Consider the following 21,161-nt stretch of genomic DNA (forward strand, 5'->3'; position numbering starts at 1 on the left):
GTTTCCTAGTTGACAGAAGCATTATATATTTATATATATGTGAAGGCTCTGAACAAAAATCTGTAGAAATAAGCGTGGCAGAGAAGGATTGGCAAGAGGTGGCTCACTGGTCCTTTGGCCCAGCTTGCGTGTTTCCTGCCTTAGACTTGAGCTTGCTCTGTTTCTCTTGACTTTCAGCATGTTTCCGGCCCTTAAGAAAAAGGGAAATTCAATATTTAAGCCATCGAGATACTCGGTACATTATGATTTTCTTTTTGAAACAGTTACACAATCATCTCGATGTCACAAGAGCCATGCTGCTAACTCCAAATTAACTAGGATAGTATATACAAATTAATAATCTGGAAGGGCATGCAGATGACAAAGCCGGTCCAAATCATTTTGGGGCCCGGGACGATGTAAAATGACTATCTTTTGTATTGAACTTTTATACATATTCTAAACTAAGTGACCATATTACAATTTTAATTAATACAATTTTATTGCTCAGTGACATAAGAATGTTTTCAAATAATATATTCATTATTACAAAATTGTAATTTATATGAATGAATGTTTTGGTTCTACAAAATTTAAATTGCATAATTTCCAAATCTATTTCTTGTTAAAAATTCCTTCAAATTAATTTTCTCATATTGCATAAACTATATAGTGTATACAAATATATTTGATATATCTCTCTCGGTGTGTGTGTGTGTGTGTTTCTTCATATATCTTTTAATATTATTGAATAACATGGTAGATATTTCTAAATCATAGATACAAACAAATATTTTAATAGTGAATTCTAGTATATATTAGGCAACCATATTTATAAAACTTTTAGGGTATAACAAATGGGACTTACAAGTTGGGTTCACTAATAGAATCATCGAAGAACCAAACATGTTGATTGCACAATTGCACAAGATTTGATTATCTGACATGCTCATCTAAATTCACTTGGCTTGATTTGGTGCAAATGCGATTTTCTACCAGTTTCTCAAATGAAAAATTATGCACTGGTTTAAACATTCAGATCTTGGTATCATAAATTCCATTATGATACTAAGACATTCACCATAAAAGGAAACTAATATAATTAAACTCAACTTCATCAATCAGATTGGTTTGCCTCTGAATGGTATAAACTATTAGTATGTGTTGTGTATTTGTGCTCCTTCAAATTAAGGCTCTATTTCATGCATTTAATAATCTTTCAAATGTGATGTATGACCGTATAGAGCACTAGTTTAATTAGTAGCCGGGCCCTTCCCTCTTCGGGCCGGGGCGGTTGCCCCTTTTGGCCAGCCTATGGGCCACCCCTGGCAGATGGAGGAGGATCGGCCGGAGTTGAGACTTGGGATGGGCATTATCGTTCTGGGGTATAGGAGGAGAAGAGAAGGGAAGAGTGATGGGCTTACATCATGCCGTCCGCCGTGCTCCTCTGAGCCAGGTCGTCGGCTGCCGGAGGGCGCGCTCTGGTGCGTATGGGGGTGGAGTTATGTTTTTTTAAAGAAAAAATAGGGCAGAGTTTCATGAGGGCCAACCTGGGCCGCGGCCCGCCAAAGCAAGCCTTCTTGGAGCAGAAGAATAATAACTTTTCCTAGGCCCAAGCCCACACCTGTCACAGCGTTCCACGAGATAGCAGCCCAGCGCCCAACGCCCAGGAGCTCACAAGTCACAACCCTCGCAGCGCTCAGCACACCGCAGCCGCCGGCCGGCCGCCGCCCCACGGGTGACCGTCACGCCGCCGCCGCCGCCCACCGTCCACCGGCGCACACCAGCCGCAGCCCACGACCACCCCTATCGATTCGGAGACCCGCTCGCCTCCCCGTCACCATCCACGCCTTCCCCCTCCCACCTCCCCCGCCAAGCCAAAGCCGCCGCCACCCTTCCCTTCCCCGGCTTCCCTCCAAAACCCTAGCGAAAAATTCCCCATTCCCTCCACGAAAGATTCAAACCCTGCCCCCAATTTTCAATCCTCCTCCCGCCGGACCCGATCCCACTCCCACCTACCCTCCCGAGAAAACTACCCATTAAAATCCCTCCCGGATGCGCTCCATTTCTTCCGCCATGAGGTCGCTCCTCCTCTCCGCCTCCGCCCCCTCCTCCTCCCCCGCTTTCTTGCCCCGCTCCACCGCCCTCCGCCCGCTGCTCTCGCTCCCTTTCCGGCCGGATCTTTCCCGCCCCAGGCCCTTCGCCCCCCCGGCCAGGTCGCTCTCTAAGACGGCACCGCCGGCGGCGGCGGCCAGGGCTCGGATAGACGAACGTGTTTCGGGGATGGAGGTCCAGGCGGCGAATTCCGGCGAGATTCACATCATCGTCGGCCCCATGTTCGCTGGCAAGACCACCGCGCTTCTCCGCCGGGTCCAGGCCGAGGCCGGCACCGGCAGGTACTGACCCCCGTCCAGTCTCCTCTCTCTCTTGTTTACTGCCAGTGAACCCCGGTTCCTGTCAGTCAGTCAGGGTTTCTGATAAGACCAAAGAAAAATCAATGCTCAGAAGAGTAGGAGCCAAGTAGTATATAATACTGATGTCCTTCTTATAACTCTAATTGTCAATAGCTTGCATAGAAAACTGGTGGCCTGTCAGAGGTTCGCTGGTCGGTGATGGAGTAATTCATGATATTGTCTAAGTATATAATAACTAATCTTCTTCTTATATAACTCTAATTGTCAATACCTTGCATAGAAAACTGGTGGCCTGTCAGAGTTTCACTGGTCAGTGATGGCATAATCAATGATCTTAGCACACTCAAACTGATATTTACTTTCTTTCTTAAAAAGGCTGCTATGTTACGAGTGATTTTCTTAGTCAGCAAGAAGATTGCTATTGCAGAGATTTTGATGAAAAACAATGTGTCTTGCTCTTTCTGTCTCCTGAATTCCATGCTTTTTGACTTCGCCATTTACTTCCATATGTGGGACAAATCGTCGTGGTAGAATTTTGACATCTTTGCTCCTTGCAATACAGGACTGTGGCACTCATAAAGTCTGACAAAGACAATCGATATGGATTGGATTCTGTTGTGACCCATGATGGCACAAAGATGGCATGCTGGGCTCTACCAGAGCTTTCAACTTTCCAAGATAAATTAGGGAGAGATGCTTATGATAAGGTGTGACAAGCACTTTCAGCTTTCTATTTAGTTAATCATGCTGTGCACTGTGAATTACTACTGCCTTTCAAATATTCTAGTGGTTTCAATGGATGCTTCAAACATCACTCTGCTTTTGTTTGGTAGTCTTATTTCTCGTTGCAATATATCGTTTCTCCATTTTATGCTGTATTGCTTTAGATTCTTTTTGCAAAAATGTACACAAAAATTATACCTTTACAGTGCTTTCTCACAACAAGGTAGAAAAGAGAGCAATCTAGACTGTTGCTATATGTGCTTGTGCTAGCAGTGAATTCATAAAAGTAAATGTGCCATCAAGCATTATTTGAAAAGGAGATCTGTATGTATATGCAAAATGCTATCATTTGGGCCTGCATAGATGGAAAAGTTTAATACTGGAGTGGTAGTTGTATGATCTTGGGCGCGTTTGGTTGGATGCCACAATATTGCACAGTTAAGTTAGCCAGCTATGTTAATGTCTAGTTCTTCTCTGAACTTATCATGTTTCACCTCGTTTGACCTATAACCCATATTTCAAGGTCACATTATTTTGTCACATTGAGGAAGCTGAATTCACCCAGTCTGTGGCTACAAAAAATTGCTTTTGGTCTTGGCCTGAAATAGTAGTACTGCTCCTGTTTTCCATTTAGCTGAGGTTTGTGAATAAAGAAGTGAAAATTGAATAATTGTGGCAAGGTAGCTGACTGGAAAACTTACTGAGTCCAATCAAAACATGTTATGGTTGACTTTTTGTAGCCATTTGTTTTTCAATAATATATTTGCAAGCCTGTAGAAATTGCCAAATGTACTTGTGTTAATTTGAACAGTGTATGCCTAAGAAGCCATTATTTATCTAACAACAAAAAGTTTGATCTACAAGCATCCTGTGTTGAAAATTGACGAGCTTGTAATTAGAGGACCTAGTTTTGTCACATGATAGCAGGAGGCAGTTGTCATGCTTAGTGTTCATCTACTTGCCTGATTTAGTAAGTAGATTGTCAATGATATGGGTTGACTAGCTAATCTGTTCTTCAGCCATTCTTAAAAAATACATGTTTGTGTGCGAACTTCCTTTTATCTGGTTATCATCACAACTTATCGTACAGTTGCTATGTGAGATGGTACCACCTCCTATCTGTACCGTTGCTGTGGGAAATGGCCTGGAAGCTTTAGCCAGCCAACAATGGTTGAGATAAGAGCTGTTGGTTTTTTCATGTCATGGTGTGGCATGGTGGTATTGAAGCTGTTGGTTTTGGTTGTCTGTAAGAATCTCATCAAAATTTGCTGCTACAGGTAGATGTCATAGGTATCGATGAAGCCCAGTTCTTCGATGATCTTCATGATTTTTGCAGCAAAGCCGCTGATCATGATGGAAAAATCGTTGTGGTTGCAGGGCTAGATGGTGATTACAAAAGGTACTTGCTGACTGATTTATCTCATAACTTGTTTAGTTTCCCTATGATGTGGCCATTTGCTGAATCTCTGTACATCTCCTAAAAGACTTAAATAAATAAAATCATCCAAATGGTCCAAGTTTCATTCAGAAGGTATTGCAATTCTTTTTTTTTATCATGCCTACTGTTTGATGGTTGAGTTGTTTCACAGGAACAAGTTTGGCTCAGTACTGGACATCATTCCCCTGGCCAACTCGGTCACCAAGCTGACAGCACGGTGTGAGTTGTGCGATCGCCGGGCGTCCTTCACATTGAGGAAGACACAGGAAACCAGGACCGAACTCATTGGTGGAGCCAATGTGTATATGCCTGTGTGCAGGCAGCACTACTTGGACGGGCAGATTGTCATCGAGGCCACAAGGATTGTTATGGATATCGAAAGATCCACGGAAGTAGCTCGCTGCTAGTTAGGGGTGTGTGCCTTATCCAGAATATCCCTCTCTTCAGTACTCCAACAGCGTGTTGAGATGTGCTACCAGTGTGTACCTGTTATTGATCATCTGTGGCAGCATGCCAGCCTGAATTTCAAGTTATGAGGCAATGCCATATTACCATAGGAGAACTTAATTAAGTTGCAATTTGAGCAGATTGTAAATATTTACCAGTTGGGGATGTTGGTGCAAACAGCTCTTCTTTTTAGAATACCCACCTTTTAATTCGAAAATGATGACCTCTTGTGCCAAAATTGCGCACGCATGAGACAGATTCTGGAAGGGAGGTGAATGCGTAGTAATATGTGGTTGTTTGTAAGAAACATTGGTTAGCACGAAATTGTTAGTCCCTGTATTAGGTAGAATGAGAAACTGAAGAGGTAACAAATGGTTATCTATTTATTTCTGGACATGTCTTATACACTGTAATTTGGATGCTCCAGTTCGGAAATATTGTGTGTGCAAAAAAAAATATTTTGGTCACTCATGCAGACCAGAGGCTGCGCAACGCCCGCTGCTGCTCCTTTCTCTGTGCAGGTCTGTCACCCGCTATTGTTTGTGGTTGGATTAAGAATTCCTTGAGTGTATTTCTTTTTGTCAATTTGTTTCGGGCTGATGATATAAAGGTCGAAGACGGAACAATGTAAAGTTTTTACCAAATCAATAAATTTGGACGCCGATAACGCCCACACGTGTGGGCGTTAAGAGATCTGGCCACACGTTTTATGTGGTGTCTAAGAGAATCAGCCCACACGCCTATGTGTGGGCAAAACAAGTAATGCTTATATGTTTTTTTTCTCGCGGTTCCTCCCACATGTCTACGTGTGGGCAAAATAGATAACGCCCAACCGCCTGTACGTTAGGCGTCCTACCTCATGGTGACGCATGCCCCCGCGTGACAGTCACCACGCGTCCTCGCAGTTGCCATGGGCTGGACCCTCTTCCATGTTTGTTAAACTACAGTTGCCATGTTGCTGAAATACAGTTGCCATATCGGACAACTACAGTTGCCATGGTTGCTCAACGGCAGTTGTCATCTCAGGTCAAGTGCCAGATGCCATTTTTGGACAACTTCAGCTGTTGCCATGTGTGGTCTGGTCTATTACAGTTGCCATGATTTAAAAACTTTAGGAGTTGTCACCTACTAACACTAGGCAGTTACCATATAGCACTACACAAAGACATGGAAAAATAATATGTTCAGGTAAAGAGAGAGTTGCCATCTGCTTACAAGCACACCAGGGGCAGTTGCCATGTACCCTGCAAAATATATGGCAACTAACAGCTTTGGATGTGGGAGAGGAGACGGGCGTGTGGGCGCGGTGGTATCTTTAGGAGTTGCCATCTACTAAACACTAGGCAGTTGCCACATAGCACTACAAAAAGACATGGCAAAATAACATGTTCAGGTAAAAAGAGAGTTGCCATCTGCTTACAAGTATACTAAGGCAGTTGTCATATACCCTGCAAAACACATGACAATTGATAGGTTTGGGTGTGGGAGAGGAGATGAGCGTGTGGGTGAACTGACAAACACCCACACACCAGCCCCTGTACGTGCGTTGAAAACTGGCGTGTGGACGAACTGCTAAACGTCCACGCACCATCACCTCCGTGTGTGGAAAGGGATGTGTGGGTGACCGGATGAATGCCCACACACCAGTCCAATCCTACGTGGCATAAAAAATCTGGCAAAACATGTCAAGATTCATGTAAACTCAAACGCTCGATGCAAACGCCCACACGTATGGGCGTTAGTATTTCTGACAAATTTTGTAGTATTTGCACTTGTCACTGAATCAATAATACGGGTATCTATATGTACAAATTGGAAAAATGATGTGTCGCCCAATGTATCAGCTACCTAAGAGAAAATCATCAGCAGTATTTGATTTTTTTAAGGAGTATCAGCAGCGACTTGTCCAGACTATTATATTATCAAACCGTAAAATAAAAAGAAAAACGATTATATTGGTAGCAAACGCTGGGCCGACCGTGTCAGCCTGTGAGTGGGCTTCGAATTCATTTTCCTGTGACCCGCCACGCTCTCACGCATTTCCCCCCCAAAACCGCCGCCGCCCACCTCTCTGATCTCAAAAAATGCCCTCTCTGATCGCGTCGGCTTCGGCGGCGGCGGCCTAGCGCTGGGCGTCGACGCCAGCCTCCTCCTCCTCGCGTGCTCCCGCCGCACAAACCGCCAGCCATGGGGGTGGAGGCAGGCGCTCCTGGTTCTAGGTCGAGGAAGAGGAAAGCAACGGCACGCGAGGCGGCCGCCCCGGCGCCGGCGCCGACGCCTGCGGAGGCGCCCGCCGCGGAACCTACATCGGAGGACCGTGGACAGCAGATTCCCGGATCCGATGCGGACGGAGGAGGCGCCGGCGTGGATCGCATCAGCGACCTCCCCGACGAGGTCCTCGGGGAGATCGTCTCGCTCCTCCCCACCAAGGAAGGCGGCCGCACCCAGGTCCTCGCCTCCCGGTGGCGCCGCCTCTGGCGCACCGCCCCGCTCAACCTCGACCACCGTTCCTTCTTACGCGACGAGGAGGGCCTCGATGCCGCCATATCGCGCGTCCTCGCCGCCCACCAGGGCCCCGGCCGCCGCTTCTCCGCCCCCGTCTACCACCTCGCCGGCGACCGAGCGGATGCCTGGCTCCGGTCCCCCGCCCTCAACAACCTCCAGGAGCTCGAGCTGTGCAGCTTCAATCATAAGTTACCGCGTCCACCGGCAACGGTGCAGATGCCGCCCTCGGCCGCCTTCCGCTTCTCCGACACCCTCTGTGTTGCCATCATTGGAGATTGCCACCTTCCCGACGACATCATTCAAGCGCTTCACTTCCCTAAGCTTCAGAAGCTCGCGCTTCAGAGCGTCAGCATATCCGAATCCTCGCTGCACACCATGATTGCCGCTTGCCCCGCTCTGGAGTGCTTGCTTATTAAGAACAGTGGGGGCTTCCGTTGTGTCAGAATCAACTCCATTACCCTTAGAAGCATTGGTGTGAGCGGTTATAGCAATCGGCTAGAGACCAAATTTAAGGAACTCATCATCGAGAATGCCCCTTGTCTTGAAAGCTTGCTCACACTTGGTTCATGCGAGTGCCGTCTTATATCGGTAATCTCCGCGCCTAAACTCGAGGTCATGGGCTGCCTTTCTACTCATTATGGTATTAGAATCTCGTTTGACTCGGCACCGTTCGACTCGACGGTTATTCAGGTAGTGTGCCCTCCCTACTTGCTTTCAATGTGCTGCTGAATTACATGTTATCTGCACTTATAGATGGTCTAATATCGTCTTTCATGCTCCATGAAGCGAATGGGTGTTGACCGCCTGACGGCAGCGGTGCGCACTGTCAAGATTTTAGCTATCCTTATGCATTCTCTTAGTCTTGATGTTGTTCTTGACTTGATGAGATGCTTCCCGTGCTTGGAAAAGTTGTACATTGAGGTGATACTTCTTCTGTGATGATGGTTCATCTAGTATTGACTGCTCCTTTGATTCATTTACTGTTCTGAAATTATTGGTTTTTATTTTGTTTTCTTTGTTCGTTTTCAGTCAAGTGGACCAGGGATTAGCAACCTATGGCGTCGTAAACACCGGGCTCTTATAAGATCACTTGACATCCGTCTGAAGACTATTGTATGGAATTATTATCGGGGAATTAAGTCACATGTTGACTTGGCCACATTTTTTGTACTAAATGCTCGCGTGCTAGAATTAATGACTCTTGAGGTTAATGTTGAAGATTTCAACGAGGATTTTTTTGCACAACATCATAAGAAGCTTCAGGTGGATAGTAGGGCCTCAAGAGGTGCTCGGATTCGTTTTACTACCGATTGGTGCTATAATTACCATATGAAGTTTAGTGTCCATGATTTGGGTCGAGCTGACCCCTTTGAAAGGACACACCCTTTGCAAGGAGATACCATATTTGAGCTTTGCTAACTGTTAGTTTGTATCATCTCCTTATTATCGCAGTTAAGAATGCTGTTCATAATAATGTTAGTTCTGTTGAAACCAATTTCTATTCAGCTCGTTTAAGTTTGTATTATCTTGGAACCTTACGGCAGTTAAGCATGCTATATATTCATGATGTTGGTCCTGCTGAAACCAGCTTGATGAGAAAGCACATACATTGTTTTGTGCCCTTGAGTGTCAAGTGTATCCATTAAACCGTTCTATCATTTATGAATGAAGTCGCACGAATTGATATGCTTCTGAGTGTTGGTATCACTCACCTTGTGGTGCTAAAAGTCATGTCAGTCAATAGTTTTTTGCCCCCTTGCCCAATGGCATGATTTGTGGTTACTTGAACATTCTGAATGTTGCATGATGTCTCTAGTTTGCATCAACTATTTGCAGTTCCACCTGGGCTTTGTCTTGGAAGCAAGAAATGCATTTTGTTTCTTGATGCTGAAAGTAACCGTGGTGCTAAAAGTCATTGTTTTTTGCCCCTTGCCCAATAGCATGGTTCGCGTGGGATGTGGTTCCTTGCACATTCGGAATGTCGCATGATGTCTCCGGTTTGCATCAACTATTTGCAGTAGGGCTGGGACTTCATCTTGGAAGCAAGAAATGCACTTTGTTTCCTGACGCTGAACTGCTTTGTTTGGCAAAGTCTGCTCCAGCGTTGGCTGCTGCTCCTCTCCTTGTGCGGGTTTCTTGCCCTCTTTCATTTGCTGTCACAGTTCAGAATTCCTGGACAGTATTAATTTGTTTGTCGATTCGCTTCGTGCCGACGATAAATGCTGAAGATGGAACATTGTAAACTTGCTGGTGAATCAGTTATTCCACTTCTTTCCAGCACATAAAAAAAAATAAGAACAGAGGGAAAGAAGCCCCCTGTCTTATTCTTATAGGAGAATGAGGAGACTCGAACCTAGTCTTTCCAGCACATAAATAGCCCTGATGTTGAGCTGCTCTGATCAAGCTCCAACCATGGCTGCTGCTCATTTCTCTGTGCAGGGTTCTTGCCTCTTCCGCTTGCTGTCGGAATCCATGAGCTGCACAATTTATTTCTCGATTTTTGTTGTGTGACGACGTAAATGCCAGTGAATCAATTATTCGGTAATTGCACGCGTCCTGCGCTTGTTAGCGAATCGACGGTGCATGGCGTATCAGAGGCAGAGCACAGCCGATCGATGGGTTGTAGAACCGGTCAGGAGGTTTTGCTGATTCAGTACTGGAAACTCATGGATGCTATCCAAAGCATGCAACCAGTACTTTACTGCATACGTGGATATAATGAAGTAGCACATGTGTATGTTAGCCATGGTGCACAAATGGAACTGGGCCATATCAGTATGGCCAGTGATCCATTGAAATATGATGTGCTCAGCCGACTAGACTAGCAGACGTCCAAAGCCCAATACCGGACACTATTTTTCTTTTCAAGATTGTACGTAACACTAATTCAGAACGAACCTGACACTTGATTGCTCTCTTCTCTACCATCAGGCAAGCAAGCAAGCAGCATGTATTTTTTTTTTCTTGACAGTTGAAGCAAGAAATCAAAGTAAGAAGAACAGGGGAACCGCTGAGAGCACCCTATCGAAGACGTCAGCCGCTGCCGCTCCACCCAATCCCCGCCGGCAAGGCCACGGTTCCCTCCTCCTCAGCGTGCCGCTCCGGTGGCGGAAGGGGGTGGGAACCTAGGATCTGCATTGCGGCGTTGTAGTTAGGTTAGGTCTCTTAGGTTTAGAGTTTGGTTTCTCGGCGGCGGTGCTATGCTGGCGATTGTGGCATTGTACGGTTCAAAAATAAGGTTTTCCTGACTCTTGGCCCACCAAATCGGCTGCACTGTAGAGGACGAGAATTGTCTGCTTACGGTTCTATTAGTAACTCCGGTATCATTCTTTCCATAGTTTATCATTTTTCAGTTAATATTTGCTCCTGTTTTGCTCTCTTTTTTGTTTGCTCATAAATAGTTTGGATTGCTTACCACATTTATCACGTGGTCGCTCCTGTTTTGCTCTTACTAACAAGGTGGCCTCCTAACTCATTCTTTGGACGTGCCGGCTTCGTTGGCATGCAGGGCGTGGCCAATGCGGAGTTGGCCACGTTGTCGTCGGTGCCCCGGTCATATTCCTCCTCTGCCGCATCAGCCTTCACGAACATGACTTCTTTCTCAAGCCTACTAGCAACGTTGCGCCATCGCTCGCGGCGGATTTGGTGGGAGACGGCGTTGGCCATCTAGTGGCGCCAGCTCCGGAGAGCTTGTCGGCAAGCCAGCCTGTATCCGGCTGGCTTGCCGAGCTACCCAGCCAGCTCCAATGCCGGAGAGTACCTTTCTTCTCCTCACCGGAGAGGTCGCCCCACAGAGTGTTGGAGCCAGAGGCCTTAGTGAGTGTGGTGCAAGGAGGAATGGAGAGCGGAGGTGTTTGTGATTCTTGCCCAGCGCCTGGCACGTTTAGATAGCAGGTGGATGCGAGACGCCAACCAACGAGGTGTTTAATGCCGGTCAGCACAGGGATATATGTGTTGCGCTTGAGGCGCTAGAGTAGATTCCCCGGCAGACGCTTGTTTGATGGAGGTAGGCACGCAGACGAATGTCGTTTCAAAGCAGAGAGAAAGCGTGCGCAGTGGGCGTTGCTCTCGGCCGGCGCGCCGCTTCAATGTCGGCTCTAGTGAAAGGTCAGGTCTGCTCTGGAGTCTGGACCGACATGAAAGTGGCGCTGACGCTTTTGTGGGAAAGGGCGCAGGTGTGGGAGAGGGTTTTCGGGAGGGCCATGGTTGTCGGCGCGTGCGTGGCGATGGTTCGAACTCCCGCGAACCCCTTCCCTCTTGTTTGCTTCCGGTTTGCGGAAAAAAGGACGCTCGGAATTGTCCATGGACGGATACATACCCATATTAGGTGGCAAAACATGTCTGAAGCGCGCGGCTCGGACGGATGCAGACGATTTGAAGGTCCACGCGTTGAAGATGCCTTAAGAGTGGCCATCGTCATTACACAAGTATATCAAGAACTTATTTTTTCTCAAGAGTGATTTCAAGTCACGGTTGGATGTTTGCAGTCACAGTCCAACATTTTGCAGGGAAGCGACGGGCGTCCCTAGTCCTCCATCTGCTCTGAGAATGTCAATCTTTAAGCAAGGCATGAGGGCATCTCCAAACCCGACCTCCAAAATGCTCAAATCTGTTAGGACCCAACTGTCCGGACCCTTCAAGCCTTCCAATAGCAAACTTCATTAGTCTGCGGAGCGGTCCGGATTATATTTTTCACGAAAACTAGAACCAAACAAAGGGGGTTTGCGGGAGTCCGGACACAAGCCACATAGAATCTGACACCCACTAACCCACCCAAAACTAAGGCGGAGCCTGTGCTTGTAGCTATTTACACCGTTTCCGCGATAAAATCCCCTACTCTCCGTTTTCATCCCGCCACTCTTCACCCAATTCCCGCCTTTTTTCGCTGCCACTGATGCATGGACCCGTAGGAGAAGCTGCCGGAGGTGGCGGTGGTGGAGGATCTGGCGATCACACTCGTCCGGAAGATCAACTCGTAGATAGGCAAAATCGCTGCCTCAAAACGAAGGCAAAGACGACACCGCTCAAGAAACAAAAGGCCGACAGAGGCGGAGGTGGAGTGGTGGTGGACGTGGTGGAGGGTGGAGCCTAGGATGTGCGGCCCCGCTGCTGTCACCGAGCGTGCAGACACCACCATGGTCGGAGCATTACAAAGCTTCGTACTACTATGCCTCCAAACAAGCCATGATCGAAGCTTCAGAAGACGCGAAGGTTTTGACCTTGAATTGAGGGTTTAGATGACGACGCAAGTATGATGGTGCAAGCAGTCCGTTTCACGATGTTTAGATAGCAGAAGGAAGAGTTGGAGGCGGCAAAGAAGGCAGCGACAAAGAAGGAGGCGGCTGAGACGGCGGAGAAGGAGGCAGAGACGGAGACGATAAATTGAGCGTGGAGGCTCGGATTGCATGCCCGGCAGGCCAGTAAATCCAATTTTTTGTATGGACTGCCAGATTGATATTCTTTTGTGACCGGACATGTAAAAACTATGCATACTTGCCCCTTTTTGTTGTGATCCAAGGAGTGCTATTTGATCGGATGGATTTGAATTTTAAAATTGATGAACATTTAAAAGATAGCGTTAGATGGTCGGCTTCCGCATTTGCGTCTCCGCGCCGGTTCCCTGTCCGTGGTGTCCGGTATGGGGGTTGGAGATGCCCGAGTCATGTCGTAGTTTTTATTATCTCTTGATCAGATTATTCATTCATAGACTCGTCTTTTGTCTAGAAAAACCGAGCTCTTGTTACGGACTCTAGAGATCTAACTAGGGTTTAGTCATTCACAGAAAAAAAAAACTAGGGTTTAGTCTCGACGTGGCAGATCAGGACGTCCGATAAATAGCGTCCCTCTCTATCCTCGGAGAAAACCCCGCGAGGAAGAGAAGAGATCAAGCCCGCCGCCTTCAGCCCCGAAGAAGATCCACCCTCTGCTCCGTCTCGCCGGTATGGCATCATCCCCACCTCCTTCAATTCGCTGCGATTTGCTGCTTGTATTCTTTCTCCTGCTCTTGTCTTCTCCTTTTTCTTCGTCCCCGTGTGTTGTGTTTTTGTTACCCGTTTCGCTCGGTAAAGATCGCCGGACTCGCCTCGGCCTGCCCGCGGTGAAGATCTCCCCGGACGCCATCGGCTCCTTCGCTCTCCCTCGTAATCAAGGAGGTCCTCGCGTTCTTTCATCGATTCCTTTTCTTGATGCCAACGATCGGATCCGCCTTACTCAAGATCGATCTTGCTCTGTTGATTTGATTGCAGGATCACATTCACATCATGATGAGTAACGCCGAGAACGCAAAGGTCGATGCCATGCCGGCGCCGGACAGCAAGCGTATGAAGGCGGCCGTCGTCGTGCCCGGCCTCAGGGCGACGGTGGCGGAGGACAGCATGGCGGAGGTGCTGCTGCGGCTCACCGTCAAGTCCGTGGCCAGGTGCCGCGCCGTCTGCCGCTCCTGGGCCGCGCTGCTCTCCTCGGACGAGTTCTGCGCCCTCTACCGTGCGGTCGCCAGGGCGGCGTCGCCGGTGCCCAAGCTGCTGCACTTCTCCCCCACCGCGGGGTTCGACGCCACGGCGGCGTACGCGCGCCCGCTGTCGCCGTCGCCGGGCCCCGGGCAGGACGAGAGGCTGTTCACCCTCGACTACGCCCGCGGCAACCGCGTGGAGGTGCTCACGCCCGCGCCGTGCCACGGCCTCACCCTGCTGTACGACGCCATCGCGAGGGCCTACTACGTCTGCAACCCGGCCACGCGGGCCTTCGCGCGTCTGCCGCCGTCGGACGAGGCGGCGCCGGCGCACTGGCGCAGCTGCAGCACCGGGCTGGGGTTCGACGCCCGGTCGCGGGAGCACAAGGTGGTGAGGCTGGTCAGACGGGCGTACCCGCCCCGCGGGCAGCAGCAGGACACGGTCAGCTGCGAGGTGTACACGCCTGCAGCAGGCGGTCATCGCTGCTGGAGGCCGCCCGCCTCCGGAGGGGTGCCCTTCGGGCTGCGCAGGGCCACGGCCTCCGCCGTGGCCAACGCCGACGAGCAGAGGCTGACGCCCGTGTTCGCCAGCGGGTTCCTGCACTGGTTGGTCGAGCCTCACAACGTCTTCAGCAGGCCGAGGTGCGCCATCGTGCTCTTCTCCGTCGCCGACGAGACCTTCGGATGCGTCCGGGAGCCTTGCTTCCCGCCACCAGATGTTCGGCCGGATCACCACCTCACGTTTCACGGGGGTATAGTCGGCATGCCCCGTCCCGAGGCGCCGGCGGGGCACCTGGCGGCGATGGACGACCAGCTGTGCCTGGTCCGGGACCTCCGGGGCGACCCTTACACCAGCGCTCTCGAGATCTGGCGGCTGCTGGACTACACCTCCGGCGAGTGGTCGCTGGACCATTGGATCGACCTATCATCGCATCCCGCCCGGAGAGAGCTACGCGATCCGCAGACCGTGAGAGTCATCGAGAAGTTCGAGAAGAAGGTGCTCACCTACGACCTCCGGTCCCAAGCTCTGGAGACCATCCTCATAGCCACAGCCATCGAGACGAACACGTCGTGGAACGGATATGGCAAGCCACCTCCTTCGAGGTTCAGCCTATACGAAGAGCGCATGATTGCACCGGTGCACAAGACGGAGGAGGAGATGGCGTTGTCGTCTGCTCCGGCGAAGGCGGCGAAAGAGATCCTGCTCCGCCTCCCGGCGAAATCGGTGGTGCGGTACAAGGCGGTCTGCAAGCAGTGGCTCGGGTTGATCGAGAGCGAGAGCTTCTTCCAGGCGTACTCTCAATACAGGAACATGGGCAGAAGGCCCAAGCTCATGCTTGTCGGCAAGGGCGCCGGCGGGGAGGCGGCCTTCAGCTTCGCCCCCTTGGATCCATGGCTCGGAGCCGAAGAAGCTCCGGCGACTGGCCATGGCGGCGCGACGAGAAGGTGGTCTGCTCCAAGCCCTGCCACGGGATGAACCTGGTGAGCACGGCGACGCGCGACTATCTCTACAACCCGGCCACCGGCTTCCACGGATCCTACCCCAACACTAGAATCCCGAGGATGCACGAAGAAGAAGTCGCCGGCAGGAGCGTCGGCCTGACCTTCGACCCGCTGTCGCGCCAGCACGCGCTGGTGGAGATCGTGTACCGCAGCAAGGACTTCCACTCCCGGCATTACTTCGCGGTGAGCGCGATGCTGCAGTGCGGCAACTACGGGCACCACTGCCGTGACTACGTGCTGGCGCCGCCGCCCCTGCCCGTGGCAGACGACGCGCCGCCGGTCCACGTCGGCGGGGCGCTGTACTGGATGAGCGACCCGCGGCTGGGCCGGAGCCGCGAGCGGGCCGTCCTCTCGTTCGACGTGGCCACAAGGACGTTCGACGTCGTGCCCTGCCCTGCGTGCATCGCGGCGTGGAGCGGCACCAGCCCTTGCCGCGCGTCAGTGGCGGAGCTCGGGGGAGCGCTGCACGCCGTCCTCGCGGACCCGGCGGCGAACAGCTTGGACGTGTGGAGGCTGGAGCGCGGCGGCAGCGGGTGGGGCAGGGCGTGCGTGATACGGCTGGACGGAGCGCCGCCGGGGTACGACCTCGGGACGAACGACGTGGTGCCGCTGGCCGTGCACCCGGACGACGGGAGGGTCCTGCTGAGCGCCGGGAGGAGGATCGGGCTGTATGATCCGGCCGAGCAGACGGTTCAGGACCTGCGCTCGCTGGAGAGGATGGAGGATGGAGCTGCGGCGCTGGCTCCGATGGTGTACGAGGAGAGCTTGGCCTGCTATCCTTGCCGCCTGGCCAGAGCAAAACGGCTGTCGCAGAGCTGATACACACGTCGTCAAAGTTGTAGCAATTCCAGCATCATCATTTACCTCGGTTATCTCTGTTAATCATTTTTTATATCAGTTTGACTAAAACACATTTAGATGTTTTTTAGTTATGTCACATCTAAGTTATCCATCACACACTAAAGCTTCAAGATTCGTGAAAAAAATATTTTTCTTCCCGCGTGCGTTCCATTGGTGTCCCCCTGTCACGCTTTTTTCTCGTGTCGTGGCTGTGGCCGTTTCCTGCATGTGCCCGGTGTGGGCTTGTGTTTACCTGGGCTGACTTTGTTTTCTTTAGATGATTGTGTCCTCTTGCTTCCTCGGGCCGTTGTCATGCTAGCAAAATTGTAGGCTGATGTGTCCTTTTTTTTTTGTTTTGAAAAACTACACACTCAAAAAGTAAAAGCATGATTTAGTTGTGAAAATAGTCAAGCCTTTTAATGTCTCGACTTGATTAAGTTTTTTTGTCACGACCAAGTTGCATGTATTTCTATGTTTTCTTTTTTTTATTTCCCTATTTGTTTAAATTATGAACTATTTTAAATTATGATTTTTTGTTTCTATTTATCTTCTCTATTTCCTCCTTTCCATTTCTTATTTTTCCTTCCTTTTTTCATGTTTATTTATTTGTTTAAATCCTTATACTGTTTTCACTCTGTCATCTGTTTGCTTTAAATGTCGTGAAAATCTTGATCGGATTGTTTTGTCGCGAGTGTCCCGTGTCGCGTCATATGTCTGGTGTCTACTGGTCAGCCTGCTTGCGCATGCATCTTTTGTTTTGCCATTTTCGCGACACGAACTCAGGCGGCGTGAACTAATTTTCATCTAGATAAGAGTTAACCATGTCTCGTCCAACTCTCATACTTTTAGATATAGGTGCTTTTTGAGTTGTGCTCGTTGTCGTTGTGTTATGTTTTTTGTTCATCCTTCGTGAAGCAGCGAGGCCTGATATGACTATTTTTTAGTTGGCCGTTTTTATATTTTGTGCATTGAGTTTATTTTGTGGGTTGTAGTTTTTTCGAAGCTCCGATCGATCGTGCCCTTTGGTCAAGTGGTGGACAACGGCAGACAATTGACTTGCAACTAGGACATGTCGTACTTTTTGTAGTGGCCCCAGTTGCATGTCAATCATCGACTCACAGCTAGGGGGGACATATGTTTGTAGGGGCTCAGTTGCAAAGTCAACCATTGACTTGCAACAAGGAGGGACGAATATTTGTAAGGACCCAGTTGCAAGTCAACCATCGGCTTGTAACTGGGACGCGTAATACTTTTTTATACTTGCCTCAGTTGCAAGTCAACCTTCCACTCGAAACTAGGGGGCGTTATGTTTGTACCGGCCCCGGTTACAAGTCAGTCATGGACTCACAACTTGGATGCATCGTACTTTTTGGTAGTTACTCCAGTTGCAAGTCAACCATCGACTCACAATTAGGGGGAAGTATGTTTGTCGGGGCCCAGTTGAAAGTCAACCATCGACTCGCAACTAGGGGGGAGGTATGATAGGGGCCTAATTGCAAGTCGACCATCAACTCGCAACTATGACGCGATGTACTTTTCTGTAGTGGTCCCAGTCGCATGTCAACCATCAACTTGCAACTAGGGGGCGTATGTTTGTAGGGGGCAGTTGCAAGTCAACAATTGACTCGCAACCAGGGGACATATGTTTATAGGGGCCCAGTTGCAAGTCAACCATCAACCCGCAACTAGGACGCGTCGTACTTTTCTGTAGTGGCCCTAGTTGCATGTCAACCATCGACTTGCAACTAGGGGCCGTATGTTTGTAGGGGCCAGTTGCAAGTCAACCATCGACTTGCAACTAGGGGCGTATGTTTGTAGGGGCCCAATTGCAAGTCAACCATCGACTCGCAACTATGATTCGTCGTACATTTTTGTAGTTGCCCCAGTTTCAAGTCAACCATCGACTCGCAACTAGGGGGACGTATGTTTGTAGAGCCCCAGTTGCAAGTCAGCCATCGGCTCGCAACTGGGACACGTCATACTTTTTTGTAGTAATCCCGATTGCATGTCAACCATCGACTTGCAACTAGAAGGAAGTATGTTTGTAGGGGCCCAGTTGCAAGTCAACCAGCAACTAGGAACTAGGGGGCATATGTTTGTAGGGGCCGAGTTGCAAGTCAACTATCGACTCGCAACTGGGACGCATCATACGTTTTTGTAGTTTCTCCAGTTGCAAGCCAACGATCGACTCGCAACTAGGGGGCGTATGTTTGTAGGGGAAATTGCAAGTGAACCATCGACTCGCAACTAGGGGTCACGTATGTTTGTAGGGGCCTAGTTGCAAGTTAATCATCGACTCACAATTAGGACGTGTCATACATTTTTTGTAGTAGCCCCAAATGTATGTCAACCATCAACTCGCAACTAGGGGAACTTATGTTTGTAGGGGGGAGGGACAAGTTGCAAGTCAACCATCAATTGGCAACTAGGGGGGCATATTTTTTGTACGGCCCCCAGTTGCAAGTCAACCATCGACTCGCAACTCGGGGGAAGTATGTATGTAGGGGCCCAGTTGCAAATCAATCATCAACTTGCAACTAGCATGCGTCGTACTTTTTGTAGTAGCCCCAGTTGCATGCCAAAGGTCGACTTGCAATTAGGGAGGAAGTATGTTTGTAGGGGCCTAGTTGCAAGTCAGCCATCGACTCGCAACTAGGACGAGTCTACTTTTTTGTAGTGGCTCTAGTTGCATGTCAACCATCGACTCGTAACTAGGGGGACATATGTTTGTAGGAGCCCAGTTGCAAGTCAACCATCGACTCGCAACTAGGGGGCATATGTTTGTGGGGCCCAGTAGCAGATCAACCATCGACTCGCAACTAGGGCGCGGCATAATTTTTTGTAGTGGCCCCAGTTGTATGTCAACCATCGACTCGCAAATAGGGGGGTGAATGTTTGTTGGGGGCCAGTGGCAAGTCAATCATTGACTCGCAACTAGGGTGATGTATGTTTGTAGGGGCCCAATTGCAAGTCAATCATCGACTCGCAACTGGGACGCATCGTATTTTTTTGTAGTGGCTCCGGTTGCATGTCAACCTTCGACTCGCAACTAGGGGAGACGTATGTTTGTAAGAGCCCAGTTGCAAGTCAACTATCGACTCGCAACTAAAAATCATATAGTTTCCTTGAGCATCTATCACACAAGAAGATGTATAGGACTTTATTTGTATCTTTTGGGTCTACTTTGAATAGTACAATCTTGAATCAATAGCCTGCCTCCCCCTAAAGTAGTGCAGGGCTGCATCAGTGTCATTTTTACCATTTTCTTCCTCATCCACGCCCTCACGTTATTAAGATACTTCTTTGTGGAAGGGAATGTCCTCTCAAAATTAGTAAATTTTTTGGCCGGGTTATTTTGTAGTTTTTTCCGGAACGGGTTTGGTATGTTTTCTCCCCTTTCTTTTTCTTTCTTTTTTTGCTTATTCTTTTTAATTTTTTACAATTGCATGAACTTTTTCCAAATTCATATACTTTTTTCAAAATTTCATGAATCTTTTTTCTATTTTACATACTTTTTTTAGAAAATATTTGTGAATGTTTTTAAAATTCATGATCTTTTTTCATTTTCACGATTTCCTGAAATTACAAGCTTTGCCAAGTAGTGAACTTTTTCCAAATTTGTTGTATTTGAAATTGACAAAAGATGTGATTTTTTTTCATTTTCATGAACTTTTTTTAAATACCGAACCTTTTCAAGTCCCAAATTTTTAAATTTATGAACTTTTTGTAATTCATGTTATTTTAACTTTTATGAACTCTTTTCAAATCCGTGTTTTTTAAGTCAACAATCAACGATCATGATTTTAAAATTCCTAAACTTTTTTTAGGCGCACGCGAGGAAACAAAAGCTAGCAAGCAACCTGTACCTAATGCATCACTAGCGGTCTCACGGTCAACGACGAGCAAAAAGCAGCTAGTCGTCAAATGGCCACGGCATCCAGCCGCTAGGCCAGCTTCCATGTAACTCTAATCGTGCGAGCTGCCAATGCGCCACGGCCTGCTAAATGAGTCTTCCGACGTTTAGCCCGCTAAACAGGAGCTCTGGACAAACAACAATCAACATATTTAGATAAGACATAACTATGTCATATTTAAATGTGTCCTAGACACATCTTTTTTATATTGTGCTCAATCGAATGTTAGCCGACTACAAGACTGATTTTTGATGTGATCTTTCTTAGGGTCCTTCAAATCGTTGTGCTGTTTTGAGTTTTGCTTCCCTTAAAAGCTCACATGATCTTTAAGTTGCTTATAAAAAAGGCAATTGACTTGTTTGCATCTAGATCAAACGTATTAAATATATTGATTTGGATAGTACAAAATACTCCATCCGTTTTTTTAGTATGTATATAAGATTTGGTCAAAGTTAAACTTTGTAAACTTTGACTAACTTTGTTTGAAAAAATATCAACATCTACGATACTAAAACTATATGGTATGAAAATTAATTTTATGATGCATCTAACAATATTTATTTCATATTGTGAATCTTGATATTTTTTTGTATAAACTTAGTCAAAGTTGACAAAGTTTGACTTTGACCAAATTTTATATACAGACTAAAAGAAAACAGAGGGAGTATTATATTATCCTTTTTGATTGAAGGGGTAACTTCAATCCCGATAAAAACTCAAATATACCCGAATGATAACGTCTACATGTGGCATATCTGCATTTCGCCCACATGTTTTGATCCCCGTCTGTTATGTTTTGCACAAATCTTGAAGGAATCTGTTGGATTTTCAGTGCCATGTAGGCATAACGTGTTGTGGGCGTTGAAGCGATCGCCTACACGACCCGCGCGCGCGGTTGCCAGCTGCCCCGTGTGGGCGAACCAGTCCACGCGTGTGTGGGTGAACTGCTC

The 21,161-nt window shown here is 48.3% G+C and overlaps 4 protein-coding genes across 4 annotated transcripts; all 4 read left to right on the forward strand.

Annotated features, from left to right (window-relative positions):
• The first annotated feature begins 1,647 nt into the window (after nucleotides 1–1,647).
• On the forward strand, nucleotides 1,648–5,436 carry TK1A (Thymidine kinase). Its single transcript, XM_087530439.1, has 4 exons — nucleotides 1,648–2,375; nucleotides 2,956–3,100; nucleotides 4,394–4,515; nucleotides 4,706–5,436. The coding sequence occupies exons 1-4, from the start codon at nucleotides 2,035–2,037 to the stop codon at nucleotides 4,959–4,961; spliced, it is 864 nt and encodes a 287-aa protein (XP_087386565.1). The 5' UTR covers nucleotides 1,648–2,034; the 3' UTR covers nucleotides 4,962–5,436.
• A 1,606-nt stretch (nucleotides 5,437–7,042) lies between these two features.
• On the forward strand, nucleotides 7,043–9,011 carry LOC147992454 (FBD-associated F-box protein At4g10400-like). The gene is made up of 3 exons (XM_087530435.1): nucleotides 7,043–8,196; nucleotides 8,293–8,427; nucleotides 8,536–9,011. The coding sequence occupies exons 1-3, from the start codon at nucleotides 7,189–7,191 to the stop codon at nucleotides 8,923–8,925; spliced, it is 1,533 nt and encodes a 510-aa protein (XP_087386561.1). The 5' UTR covers nucleotides 7,043–7,188; the 3' UTR covers nucleotides 8,926–9,011.
• Nucleotides 9,012–13,865: 4,854 nt separating this feature from the next.
• On the forward strand, nucleotides 13,866–15,467 carry LOC147992455 (uncharacterized). The gene has a single exon (XM_087540615.1). The coding sequence runs from the start codon at nucleotides 13,881–13,883 to the stop codon at nucleotides 15,429–15,431; it is 1,551 nt and encodes a 516-aa protein (XP_087396741.1). The 5' UTR covers nucleotides 13,866–13,880; the 3' UTR covers nucleotides 15,432–15,467.
• A 35-nt stretch (nucleotides 15,468–15,502) lies between these two features.
• LOC147992456 (uncharacterized) lies at nucleotides 15,503–16,276 on the forward strand. The gene has a single exon (XM_087540610.1). The coding sequence runs from the start codon at nucleotides 15,518–15,520 to the stop codon at nucleotides 16,274–16,276; it is 759 nt and encodes a 252-aa protein (XP_087396736.1). The 5' UTR covers nucleotides 15,503–15,517.
• Nucleotides 16,277–21,161: the final 4,885 nt, after the last annotated feature.

This window comes from Triticum urartu, chromosome 1A, assembly GCF_056163025.1.
Source record: "Triticum urartu cultivar PI428250 chromosome 1A, HENAU_Tu73, whole genome shotgun sequence".
NCBI lineage: Eukaryota > Viridiplantae > Streptophyta > Magnoliopsida > Poales > Poaceae > Triticum > Triticum urartu.